This window comes from Numenius arquata, chromosome 27, assembly GCF_964106895.1.
Source record: "Numenius arquata chromosome 27, bNumArq3.hap1.1, whole genome shotgun sequence".
NCBI classification, from domain to species: Eukaryota; Metazoa; Chordata; class Aves; order Charadriiformes; family Scolopacidae; genus Numenius; species Numenius arquata.
In genome coordinates this window covers 1,169,774-1,183,538 of record NC_133602.1, presented here as the reverse complement: position 1 = coordinate 1,183,538, position 13,765 = coordinate 1,169,774, and the positions used below count along the sequence as shown (strand labels likewise).

At 51.1% G+C, this 13,765-nt stretch overlaps 3 protein-coding genes across 4 annotated transcripts; all 3 read right to left on the bottom strand.

The window, feature by feature from the left end:
• Positions 1-1,020: 1,020 nt before the first annotated feature.
• LOC141475923 (feather beta keratin-like) lies at positions 1,021-1,317 on the bottom strand. Its single transcript, XM_074164492.1, has one exon. It carries the CDS (start codon positions 1,315-1,317, stop codon positions 1,021-1,023), a length of 297 nt encoding a protein of 98 aa, XP_074020593.1.
• A 3,885-nt stretch (positions 1,318-5,202) lies between these two features.
• Positions 5,203-13,115, bottom strand: LOC141475946 (feather beta keratin-like). Of its 2 annotated transcripts, none has more exons than XM_074164526.1 (3): positions 13,052-13,115; positions 5,869-5,909; positions 5,203-5,523 (listed from the first exon to the last, which is right to left on the bottom strand). In XM_074164526.1, exons 1-3 carry the CDS (start codon positions 13,113-13,115, stop codon positions 5,203-5,205), a joined length of 426 nt encoding a protein of 141 aa, XP_074020627.1. The 2 variants fall into 2 exon arrangements, with proteins under 2 accessions (XP_074020627.1, XP_074020628.1); XM_074164527.1 differs by having other exon boundaries at positions 5,203-5,528; positions 5,874-5,909.
• On the bottom strand, positions 12,374-12,670 carry LOC141475947 (feather beta keratin-like). The gene has a single exon (XM_074164528.1). It carries the CDS (start codon positions 12,668-12,670, stop codon positions 12,374-12,376), a length of 297 nt encoding a protein of 98 aa, XP_074020629.1.
• Positions 13,116-13,765: the final 650 nt, after the last annotated feature.

Genomic DNA, 13,765 nt, shown 5'->3' with positions numbered 1-13,765 from the left:
TTTTCCTGCTCCCTTGTAGCCCTCCAGAGAGTTTCTAGGACATGTCACTGATGCTACCCATCACTTTCAGATGAGGGAGGATAATCCCTGTGTGTCCATCCCCCTTCCTTACCTATTTTACACACTCATAACCACTGTGCCACACTCAAACCATTGTGCCAAAAACTAGCAGAGGGCTCACATCGCCCTTTACACAGTTGCCCTGCTGGCAACATGTCCCTTCAACCCCTCCAGTTCCAGGGTTTGGAAGGAGTGTTTGGGGGAGAGAAACGCAAGGACACATTGCAAGTGGTAACATGTGATCAGAGCCTTGGCCAGGTGGGCATTAGCCTGCAGTAAAATGTCTTGCAGGAAGTCAAAGGCTTGCCTCATGAACTGGAAGCCAGTATCCAACCTTGCTTACTAATAACATGTCCTTTGGGGGAAGTTCCTGGCCACCTTTTGCAAAACTCCAATACAACCCACCAACGTCCCATGTTTTTTCTAACAACTATGGCCCCTGAGGGTTATCAGTTCCTCTGGGCACAATAGTGTTCTACCATTCACCCTTGGCCACCCATCCTTTTCCCCTCCACAGAACAAGAGGAGACATCAAGGTACAATGCAGCATAAACTTTAATGAGTCTAAAGAGTGACACAAAGCAGTGCATGGTGGAAGGGACACGGTCCAGGCTGCTACAAGGGCAGCTGGTAGTCAGGCACCCCTTCACAGCAATGGGACACATGGCTTCCTCACACACACGGAGAGTGGGGACCCTCTCAACTTCCTTTGGGATGAACTTATGGCACAGGACAGCAGGAGACAACAGGGACTCATGATGCGGAGAAGAAAGCAGAAGTAGAAGACATCAGTTGGCCATGTTTCTAGACAGCACAGGCTGGCACCTCGCTTCCCTCCTTCCTTTGCAGGAGGACACAAGGATGCTCAAACCATCTGGAAACCACGGCCACCAGCTCCATCCTCAGTCCGGCACCTGGCTTTGGGCTTCCTGGTTGATCTGCTGGACACCCAGCCCGGCTTTAGCAGGGCAGGCACCTTCTGCCGTAGTAGCGGCCACCAAGGCCAGAGAGGTTGAAGCCCCCAGAGCTGATGGGCACTCCTTCCTCACTCAGGATGCTGCCAACAGCAGCGGAGGTGGTGGATCCCACGGCGGTGTTCTGGGGGAAGGAGCTGAGGATGGGTCCGGGCAGGGTCACCACCACGGGAGAGGGCTGGATCACCACCCGGGAGTCCTGGCACTGCCTGACACAGGGCTCATTGCAGCTGTTGGCCAGCGGGGTTGGGCCACAGGGACGGCACAGATCGTAGCAGGACATGGCTGTGGGTTGGAGGTGCACCTGGGAGAGAGGGCACGGAAAGCACAGGCAGTGTTTGAGATGCAGCCTGACAGCCTGCTCAGTGAGAGAAAGGACAGGCTGGGGAACAGGGACAAGCTGCATTGGGAGGAAGGGATATTAGAGATCCCTGATCCCCAAGGTTTCCCTGCAGATAAAGGCCAAGACATTCTACCATCTAAGCTGCACAGAGAGTAAGGACAACAGAGATTATGGGAGCAGTATGAAGGAGTAAGGTTCTCAGCAGAATCTACTTAAAAAAAAAGACTCAATCAAGTCCAGAAGACAAAGAGGAGAATAAGAGAAAGAGAAGAGTTAGGCAAAGGAGATTGTAACTCACCTTGTTCACCAAGGAGAAGGCAAGAGAAGTGGATGAGGGAGACTGCAGTTGGACTGCCTTTTATACTGGTCCAGAACACCCCAGGCCCTAGAGGCAGCCTTTGCACATGGAATGTATTTACCAACAAGCTCATTTTTCATGCAAATCGCAATTAAAGAAATGGGGACGCTGCTTATGTTCCCTGCAATGCTGCCTTTTCATTTCCCTGTTCATGACATGCCCAGTTCGCCACACAGGCTCCTTTCAAGTGATAGTATTTGAGGCCAAAAACGTTTCCAGGGAAATGACACAGCAAAGAAGGAAGAAGATTAGACAAAGAGAAGGAGATGGCCTGGCTCGCCATGTAATCACAGCCTCTCACCCTCCTGGGGCTTGTTTTGAGGTTTTGTCTTAATATATGCGTCCTCATTTCCTTCCAAACCTATCATTAAGAACCAGACTTCCAACAAGGTTCCTATGTGAGGACCAGCCACAGCCTCAGCTGTCCCTATCAACCAGCTTAGGTTGTCTCAGACACCAGTTTTCCAAGCAAGTCAGCTCTGTCCTTGGGCTTTAGCTCTTCTGTGATAACGAGCATTGTTCTCCAGAGTAATGAACCAGGCTGTTTACCCTCTTCCAATGCCCCCAGACACCAGCATGGGAAAGTTTCAGGAAGAAGGACTTTGCTCTGCCACAACCAAGTATTCCTTTGCCACCCCAGTTAAACTGGGATGGCCCCCACAAAGGCACAGACAGGGGACCAAATACATCTGCTTTCCTCCTCCCCACGGTCCATACCTCAGCTTCTGCTTTGGCTCTACACACTGACAGGACAGCAAACACAGTTCCAAAGACTCAGCAAGATTTCCATACAACAATCCACTCTCCCCAGAAGCAAGGGAGGGCTGTGCCAGCAAAGACAGCCCGGGGAGCAGTAGGTGTCAGGATCTCCCCAGAGATGCGTGCCAAGGGAAGGATTCCCTTGCAAGGATTCAATGCTTGGCAATGCATTTCCTGGGGCCAGACAGGGACTAAATGTCCCCAAGAGGAATGACAGCCCTGCTTAGGGCACCACCTGCACTCCTCTGACACCCCAGCTAGGTCCTCATTTCAAAGGGTGGAAAAAAGCACCTTCCCCCATTAGGTGCTCCACCAGAGACAGACAACTGTCTAATCACAGAGGCCAAGGCCAAATTCCTCATTTAAGATGATAAGAGAGCTTAGAAAGCACACAGTGTTAACCTGATGATGACAGGAAAAGTCCATCGAAACAGAAATGCTGGCAGAGCTCAGTGAGAACCAACTGCTCCCTGCAGGGTGGGAGCCAGGACATGAGCATGATTACAGGGCAAGGAGGGCAGCAGCCTCACTAGCAGTGACCCCATTGCACCGTACCTGAGCCGGGAAAATGCAGACATGGTAGACAGGAGCAGCCCAGAGTCCAGCTCAACCATCAGGTTCATGGTGATAAAGCAGGACATGGTGATCAAGCAGGGCACTGAGCCCGCAGGTCAGGAGCCGATCCAACGATGGTCACTTGGGTCAAGAAAGCCCATTGATTGCTCACCAGAGCCAGAATGACCAGAAAAAAAACAAGTAGAGGATGGGAAATCAGTGGGAAACTTAGGCTCCAGGTCCAGGGGGCTCATGGTCAGGCAGAGGGAAACCTACAGAAGAACAGGAGCCTTACACTCCTGCCAGCCACCTGAAGAAAGGGTCAATACCTCAGGACAGAGCTTAAATAGAGCCCTGGGTCAAGGGGAAGAGGGAGGTGTGAGAGACCCCAGGTGAGGCTCATCAGGGCCATTGGGCCTGTTGTTGCTGCATTCAGGCCGCTTATGTGCAGGAAGAGGAAATCTCCTATGCTGGGACACAGGACATCAGCTCCATCCATCTCAACAAAACGAGGAAGGACTTCTTCCTGCAAGAAGGAAGCTTCCATGTATTCACGAGTGCAAAATCTGTCTTTCCCTCTGAGGCTCCTTTTAATAACATCCCTGCCCCAGACAATCCACAGGCAGAGATTCCTATCAGAACTTGATACTCCCTCAGTAGGTGTCTATGGTGGGCATCTGCCCAAACACTCCAAGGCCCTGTCTCTCCCTGCTCCCTCTGATCACATCCACAGATGCTGCCTTCCTCCCTGGTACAAGCTTTTCACCCCACCGTGCTTCTGCTGCCAGCTCAGCACAGCTCATGAGTGAGGATAGAGAGTGCGTTTCCTGAGAGCCTTCTCCTGCACAGCAGGACACATCGGGTTTGCTGACAGCAGCTGGCTTTCAGTGTAGACAGGAATTTAGCTCTGGGGAAAGGCACTGTAGGGGTTACCACAGAGTACGGGACAGCACTGGAGGTGCCCATCACTCTACCTGAAGAAGAACTAGGGGGAACAGGGTAAAACATCACCTGTGGAGGATGAGAGTATATGGCAGGACAGGACAGGCAGCTACATCCCCTGTGGCAGGAGCAACCACCACCTCCCTGTGGAGTCTACCACACCAATTACATAACAACTTCACAAACGAAGAAGGTTACATCCCTCCCTGATGTCTGTGGTCTTGCAATTGAGGGCAGAAAGGCAGGAAGACTCAGCGGCTGCAACCTGGAGGGTTCGTTTCTCTCCTTTCTCTGGTATGTAAGGGACAGTGAGGGACTTGCTAAATGCCCTCACTTCAGTGTCATGGGCCACAGGTCATGCAAATTCCCCAGCAGGGTCTGTGGTGCTCTGCCAACATTGCTGAGTAGTTCAGAGAGGGATCTGCGGGATACAAGACTGGTCTGGGAAAGAAGTGAAGGGATGCAACTCCTTGGGCATCTCTCACACACCACACACATGTCTTAGAGCCATAGAAAGCATCACAGGAGATTGCTGAGAGTCACAAGTCTGGTATTCAGGACAAGGGCATGTGGGTGACTCTGGATTGCTTTGTCGTTTGTAAAGGACAGTCCACTCCAAATGACCATTTCAGTGAGACTCCCCTCCTCTGAGTCCCACAAGAAACACACAAATTCACCACATCCCTTCAGCCACCCCTTTACTCTTTGTAGGATCTCATTTCCACCTAGACAACTTGGCTGGGCTTTTCAAGAGGGAATGAACACGAGAAGACATCAAGCTACAATGCAGCATAAACTTTAATGAGTCTAAAGAGTGAAATAAAGCAGCACATGGTGGAAGGGACACGGTCCAGGCTGCTACAAGGGCAGCTGGTAGTCAGGCACCCCTTCACAGCAATGGGACACATGGCTTCCTCACACACACACAGAGAGTGGGGAATAAGCTGGATGTCTCTTGACTTCCTCTGGGATGAACCCATGGCACAGGACAGCAGGAGACAACAGGATGTGGAGAAGAAAGCAGGAGAAGTAGAAGATGTCAGCTGGCCATGTCTCCAGACAGCACAGGCTGGCACCTCGCTTCCCTCCTTCCTTTGCAGGAGGACACAAGGGTGCTCAACCCATCTGGAAACCATGGCCACCAGCTCCATCCTCAGTCCAGCACCTGGCTTTGGGCTTCCTGGTTGATCTGCTGGACACCCAGCCCGGCTTTAGCAGGGCAGGCACCTTCTGCCGTAGTAGCGGCCACCAAGGCCAGAGAGGTTGAAGCCCCCGGAGCTGATGGGCACTCCTTCCTCACTCAGGATGCTGCCAACAGCAGCGGAGGTGGTGGATCCCACGGCGGTGTTCTGGGGGAAGGAGCTGAGGATGGGTCCGGGCAGGGTCACCACCACGGGAGAGGGCTGGATCACCACCCGGGAGTCCTGGCACTGCCTGACACAGGGCTCGTTGCAGCTGTTGGCCAGCGGGGTTGGGCCACAGGGACGGCACAGATCGTAGCAGGACATGGCTGTGGGATGGAGGTGCACCTGGGAGAGAGGGCACGGAAAGCACAGGCAGTGTTTGAGGTGCAGCCTGACAGCCTGCTCGGTGAGAGAAAAGACAGAGGCTGGGGAGCAGGGACCAGCTTCTTAGGCAGGAAGGAGGATTAAAAAGCCCTGATCCCTGAGGTTTTCCCTGCAAAGAAAGCCCAAGATCATCTAATGTCTAAGCTATATGGAGAACAAGATAGACAAAAGACTATGGGAGCAGTATGAAGGAGTAAGGCTCTCAGCAGAATCTACATCCAAACAAAGAAAACCCAATCGAGGCCAAAAGACAAAGAAGAGAACAACCAAAAGAGAAGAGTGAGGCAAAGGCAGTTGGAGCTCACCTTGTTCACCGAGGAGGAGAAGGCAAGAGAAGTGGATGAGGGAGCCTGCAGTTGGACTGCCTTTTATACTGGTCCAGACCACCCCAGGCACAGAGGCACCCTTTGCACATGGAATGTTTTTACCAACAAGCTCATATTTTATGCTAAACATCCCAGTTAGGCAAATTGGGCGGTTGTTTATGTTCCCTGCAATGCTGCCTTTTCATTTCCCTGTTCGTGATATCCCCATTTTGCCACAAAAGCTCATTTCAAGTGACACTATTAGAGGCCAAAATGCTTCCTGGGGTATTTACAATAAAAATCAGGCAGATGTTTCAGCCAACTGGGCAGAGTGGTGCTGTATTTTCAGGTGATGTCAGCATCTCACCCTCCCGAGGCAAGCTTTTGGCCTTTGTTACAATGACTGCAGTTTTTTTCATTATAAACCAATGATTAAAGGGCAGAATTTCTTTACATGGGGACTGACCAAATCCATTGCTCTCTGTGCCTCCAAGGCCTTTTAAGCTCTGTTAGACATCATTTTTTCATAGAGGTGAATATGTTGTTGGGTTTTTGAACTTTCTTTGGTATCTCGCATTGCCCTTAGAACAAATTAGCCTGTCTGTTTTGCCTCCTCACCTCCTTCAGCATTGCCTGGAGTTTCCCAATCACCAGAACAAGGATGTTTCAGAAGGAATGACATTTCTTTCTCACAAGTAAGTATTAGTTACCCACTAACTAATCTTGCAGAAACCACTCCCTAACCAGGACGTCTTCTGGCTTCAAAAGTCCATTCTTCCATTCCTCATGTCCATACCTCCACTTCTGCTTTGGCTCTACACACTGACAGGACAGCAAACACAGTTCCAAAGACTCAGCAAGATTTCCATACAACAATCCACTCTCCCCAGAAGCAAGGGAGGGCTGTGCCAGCAAAGACAGCCCGGGGAGCAGTAGGTGTCAGGATCTCCCCAGAGATGCGTGCCAAGGGAAGGATTCCCTTGCAAGGATTCAATGCTTGGCAATGCATTTCCTGGGGCCAGACAGGGACTAAATGTCCCCAAGAGGAATGACAGCCCTGCTTAGGGCACCACCTGCACTCCTCTGACACCCCAGCTGAGTCCTCATTTCAAAGGGTGGAAAAAAGCACCTTCCCCCATTAGGTCGTGACTCCACCAGAGACAGACAACTCTCTAATCACAGAGGCCCAGACCAAATTCCTCATTCAGGAAGATGAAGGGAGCTTTTAGGTTGACAGGAAATGTTGACCTAATCAAATCTGCATGCAGAAGGAATCCCCAATGTGACTGCAGCACATCAGCCCTGCATGTGATGGATGGACTTCCTTAAAACATAAGAGTTTTCATTACCCTCAAACTATACTGCAGCCCAGTTTCCTACCCATGGCACCTCCACTTAAAATCTTTCCACAAGCAAAACATTAAATGCAAAGAAACCATTTCCCACCATCTTTCCATTTTCCCCAACTCAGCCCCCCATGCTGTGGGTCTACGTAAAGGCTCAAGCATCCTGACACAGCCTGCTCCCTCAGAGCATGTACTGAAGATGTTCTCTTCCTTCTCCAGTTTGATCTTGACCTTGCTTCTGCTAATGGCTCAGTGTGGCTTACTGATGGGAGTGCATTTCTACAGGACCTACCAGCAGATAAAGTCCCAGTGGTGTTTTTGCATGGACAGATTTCTTTCAGGGAAGACAAGGTAACCATCTGGTACAAACATACACTTTTAGCCCCAGGATAGTGCACAAAGACTACTCTTGTGCAACAGCTGAATGGAAGGGCCAGGGGCAAAGCATTCCCCATGGAGAAACATGAAGACTACAGAATGGAGGGAAAGGGAAGAAAATTCAAAAAGAGAACTCATGTTTCCTTTTACACAGTTGCCCTGGATGCCACGTGGCCCTTCAATTCCTTTGGGACTTCTTCCCTTTGGAACTCCATGGTTTGGAAGAAGTTCTTGGGGAAGTGCAGGGACATATTGCAAGGGGTAATGTGATCAGAGCCTTGGCCAGGTGGGCGTTAGCTTGCAGTAAAATGTCTTGCAGTAGGTCAAAGGCTTGCCCTTTCAACTGGAAGCCAGTATCCAACCACAGTTGTTACTCACATGTCCCTTGCGGGGATCTTCTGGCCACCCTTTTGCATAATCCAACAATACCACATAGCTCCCACCACCCCATGTCTCTTCCAATGACCATGGCCTTTGAGGGCACTCAGCTCATCAGGACACAACAGAGGTCTGCCATTGGCCCTTACCCACCCACCCTTTTCCCCTCCACGGGATCACATTTTCCCCTGGACAGCTTGGATGGGCTTCTCAGGAAGGAAGGAACACGAGGAGACATCAAGCTACAATGCAGCATAAACTTTAATGAGTTTAAAGAGTGAAATAAAGCAGCACATGGTGGAAGGGACACGGTCCAGGCTGCTACAAGGGCAGCTGGTAGTCAGGCACCCCTTCACAGCAATGGGACACATGGCTTCCTCACACACATGGGGAGTGGAAGATGAGCTGGATGGCTCTCGACTTGCTCCAGGATGAACCCATGGCACAGGACAGCAGGAGACAACAGGGACTCATGATGCAGAGAAGAAAGCAGGAGAAGTAGAAGACGTCAGTTGGCCATGATTCCACACAGCACAGGCTGGTACCTCGCTTCCCTCCTTCCTTTGCAGGAGGACACAAGGGTGCTCAAACCATCTGGAAACCATGGCCACCAGCTCCATCCTCAGTCCGGCACCTGGCTTTGGGCTTCCTGGTTGATCTGCTGGACATCCAGCCCGGCTTTAGCAGGGCAGGCACCTTCTGCCGTAGTAGCGGCCACCAAGGCCAGAGAGGTTGAAGCCCCCGGAGTTGATAGGGACTCCCTCAGCACTCAGGATGCTGCCAACAGCAGCGGAGGTGGTGGATCCCACAGCGGTGTTCTGGGGGAAGGAGCTGAGGATGGGTCCGGGCAGGGTCACCACCACGGGAGATGGTTCAATAATCACCCGGGAGTCCTGGCACTGCCTGACACAGGGCTCGTTGCAGCTGTTGGCCAGTGGGGTTGGGCCACAGGGACGGCACAGATCGTAGCAGGACATGGCTGTGGGATGGAGGTGCACCTGGGAGAGAGGGCACGGAAAGCACAGACAGTGTTTGAGGCGTAGCCTGACAGCCTGCTCGGGAAAGAAAAGACAGAAGCTGGGGAGCAGGCACAGGGTTCGTAGGGGAGAGTATTGGGAGCCCTGGCCCTATAGTTTCCCTGCAGATAAAGTCCAAGACCTTCTCCCATACCTCTCCAGTGTGGCAATAGAGATGCTGGGAGCAGGATAAAGGACCAAAGCTCTCAGCAAAATCTATACCGAGGCAAAAGCTCAGTTGAAGCCAGAAGAGAAAGAGAAAAGGAGAAAAATAAGAAACAGGCAAAGGCAGTTGGAGCTCACCTTGTTCACCGAGGAGGAGAAGGCAAGTGAAGTGGATGAGGGAGACTGCAGTTGGACTGCCTTTTATACTGGTCCAGAACACCCCAGGCCCATTGGCACCCTCGGCACAGGTAATGCGTTACCAACAAACTCATCTTGCATGCAAAGCATCCCAATTACAGAAATGGGGACACTGCTTATGTTCCTTGCAATGCTGCCTTTTCATTTCCCTGTTCATGATGTGCCTGTTCAGCCACACAGGCTCCTTTCAAGTGACTGTATTAGAGACCATAATGTTTCCAGGAGAAATGACACGTCAGCACAGGCAGATGATGGAGGCAGTGATGAGGAATGTCCCATCTCACCAGATGGTGCCATTCCCTTGCCCTCCAGGCCTTCACTTTAAGGATTTTCATAATGAATGGGGCATGTTTTCTTCCAACTCTAAAATACAGGGCCAGACTTAAAAAGAATTTTCTGTGACAGGATTCCCCATATCCATTGTGTAACCTAATACCTAACTCCATCAAATTTAGTTATAAACTTCCCGGTCAACTTGGATATCCTGTGAAGTTTTAGTTCCATTAATTTAACTTCAAGAATAATTCATATACTCTTTGCACTTCTACATCTTATCTGGGGAGCCTCTGGGAGCTTTCAATCAACAGGAGTAGGATGTTTGAAAAGCAGGGACACTCCTCTCCAACACACACTAAATCTACTCCCCCCACCCTGCTCCAGCACCAAAGGTCAGTGTTGGAGCTTCCCAACTGTTCCTTCTTCATCCTCAAGGCTACCAGATGCTTCTTCTTTGAGCCTACACACTAACTCAATAACAGGTGCTGCAAAAAGCTTGGAACGCTTTCCATGAGACATCAAAACTCATCAGAAGTAATCATGATCCGAGAATGTCAGCAGGAACATGCTGGAGGCAAGTAGACATCAGGCTCTCAGTGTCCTCCTCCCAAGCATCTCAGCACACTCAGACAGGCAGTTCCCTGCTGGCCCATTCCGGTCTCGCACTCAGCACCTGTAGTGAGGGTATGCCCAAAGGCTCCAATGTCACTCCCTGCTCCCTCTGATCACGTCCACAGATGCTGCCTTCCTCCCTGGTACGAGCTTTTCACCCCACCATGCTTCTGCTGCCAGCTCAGCACGGCTCATGAGAGAGGATAGAGAGTGTGTTTCCTGAGAGCTTTCTGCACAGTTTGCTGACAGCAGCTGGATTTCAGCATAGACAGGAATTTAGCTCTGGGGAGTGGCACTGTAGGGGTTCCCACAGAGCACGGGACAGCACAGGAGGTGCCCATCACTCTACCTGAAGAAGAACTAGGGGGAACAGGGTAAAACATCACCTGTGGAGGACAAGAATATGTAGGAGGAAGGGAGAGGCAGCTTGTCCTCTCCTACATCCCCTGTGGCAGGAGCAACCACCATGTCCCAGTGGAGTTTACCACACCAATTACATGATGACTCCACAAACAAACAAGGTTACATCCCTCCCTGATGTCTGTGGTCTTGCAATTGAGGGCAGAAAGGCAGGAAGACTCAGCGGCTGCAACCTGGAGGGTTCGCTTCTCTCCTTTCTCTGGTATGCAAGGGACAGAGAGGGACTTGCTAAATGCCCTCACTTCAGTGTCATGGGCCACAGGTCATGCAAACTCCCCAGCAGGGACTGTGCTGCTCTGCCAACATTGCTGAGTCATTCCAAAAGGGGCCTGAGAGATACAAAGAGATGGTCTGGGAGAGAAGCAAAGTGATACAACTCCTTGGGCATCTCTCACACACCACAAACATGTCTTGGAGCCATGGAAAGCATCACAGGAGATTGCTGAGAGACACAAGTCTGGTGTTCAGGACATAGGGATGTGGGTGACTCTGGATTGCTTTGTCACATGTAAAGGACAGTCTCCTCTTGGTGACCATTTCAGTAGGGCACCCTGAAATGGGGCACCTCAAGAGGATACAAGTACACCACGTACTTTCAGCCAACCCTTTACTATGTATGGAGTCATATTTACTAATGTAGCTTAATATCGTACCCTGGGCTTCTTTAGACAACAGATTTCCAGCAGTTTGAAGGAGTCGAACCTTCTCCTTCACTCTGCACCTGTGAGGACACACTGGGAGCACTGTGTCCAGTTCTGGGCTTCTCAGTGCAAAGGAGACATGAACATACTGGAGAGAGTCAAATGAAAGACCACGCAGAAGATTAAGGGACTGGAGCATCGCACATAGAAGAAAAGACTGAGAGCTGGGAAGAGAAGGCTCAGGGGAGGAGTGCCTCATTAATATATATAAATCCCTGAAGGGAACTTGCAATGAGGAAGGATTTAGGCTTTTCTCAGTGCTGCCCATTGGAAGGACCAGAAACAATGGGCAAAAATGAAACACCATATGAACATCAGGAAACACTTTTTCACTATGAGGGTCACCAAGCACTGCAACACTTTGCCCAGGGAGATTATCAAGTCTCCATCTTTGGAGATATCCAAAAAACATCTGTACCTAGAGCAACTGGCTCTAGGTAAAGATCACTGAGCAGGGGGGTGTACCAGAGGACCTTTAGAAATCTCTTCCAACCACAATCAAGCTATTCTTCTGTGATTTCCCATTGAGCAGCTTTGCTGGGTATCCCAGCAGGGAAGGAACACAAGGAGACATCAAACTACAATGCAACATTAACTTTAATGAGTCTAAAGAATGAAACAAAGCAGCACATGGTGGAAGGGACACGGTCCAGGCTGCTACAAGGGCAGCTGGTAGTCAGGCACCCCTTCACAGCAATGGGACACATGGCTTCCTCACACACACGGAGAAGAGGGGGTGAGAAGGTCCCCCCTTAACTTGCTTCAGGATGAACCCATGGCACAGGGCAGCAGGAGACAACAGGGACTCATGATGCAGAGAAGAAAGCAAGAGAAGTAGCAGACATAGGTGGCCACATTTCCAGACAGCACAGGCTGATACCTCGCTTCCCTCCTTCCTTTGCAGGAGGGAACAAGGGTGCTCAACCCATCTGGAAACCATGGCCACCAGCTCCATCCTCAGTCCGGCACCTGGCTTTGGGCTTCCTGGTCAATGCACTCACTGGACGTCCAGCCCGGCTTTAGCAGGGCAGGCACCTTCTGCCGTAGTAGCGGCCACCAAGGCCAGAGAGGTTGAAACCCCCGGAGTTGATAGGGACTCCCTCAGCACTCAGGATGCTGCCAACAGCAGCAGAGGTGGTGGATCCCACGGCGGTGTTCTGGGGGAAGGAGCTGAGGATGGGTCCGGGCAGGGTCACCACCACGGGAGAGGGCTGGATCACCACCCGGGAGTCCTGGCACTGCCTGACACAGGGCTCGTTGCAGCTGTTGGCCAATGGGGTTGGGCCACAGGGACGGCACAGATCGTAGCAGGACATGGCTGTGGGATGGAGGTGCACCTAGGAGAGAGGACACAGAAAGAAAATGCATTATGTGCAGCGCATCCTGATAGCCTGCTTGGGAAAAGACAGAGGCTGGGGAGCAGGGTCAGGCTGCATTGGGAAGAAGACAGCCTTGGGAGCTGCAGTAACTGACAGGGCCCTGCACACACAGACAAGACTTTCTCGCATCTCCCCTCAGTCTGGAAAAGAGAGCAGAGACAGGTGGCAATGGTCTCACCAAAACATGGCTGAGACAAGGAAACAGTTGAGGCCAGAAAAGAAAGAGAAAAAGGAGAAAGACAAGAAACAGGATAAAGGCAGTTGGAGCTCACCTTGTTCACCGAGAAGGAGAAGGCAAGAGAAGTGGATGAGGGAGACTGCAGTTGGACTGCCTTTTATACTGGTCCAGAACACCCCAGGCCCACAGGCACCCTTGGCACATGTAATGTTTTTACCAACAAGCTCATCTTGCATGCAAAACATCACAATCAAAGAAATTGGTGCTTTTAACTGTGCCCTGCAACACTGCCTTTTCATTTCCCTGTTCGTGACATGCCTGTTCCACCACACAGACTCCTTTCAAGTCACAGTATTAGAGGCCAAAATGTTTCCAGGAGAAATGACACGTCAGCACAGGCAGATGACGCAGGCAGTTATGAGGAATGTCCCACTTCACCAGGTGATGCCATCCCCTTGCCCTCCAGGGCCTCCCTTTAAAGTGTTTCCTGATGAATGGGACAGGTCTCCTCACTGCCCTGAGGCTTCGGCCTGGACATGCACACACAAGGGTGGGCACCATCACTCGCTCGCTCTCATGCTCTGCTCGCTCACACTGCACCAGGCATTGCCTTTCCAGGCAGGGCACCTCTGCTCTTGGGTTTCAGAATATCTCTCTCTGAGACTGAGCTTTGCTCTTGGCAGAAGTTTGCCTGGCTCCTTTTCCATTTTCCTTCTCTCCTTCAACCCTAACTGCCTTAAGCAGCGACTACCAGTGGTTAAGAATGAAACCTATTGCCCTCCTAACTCTCTACTGGACACGTCTTGCAAAATTGGAGGCACCCCAGTGACCAAGGCATGTGCTACCCAACCGAT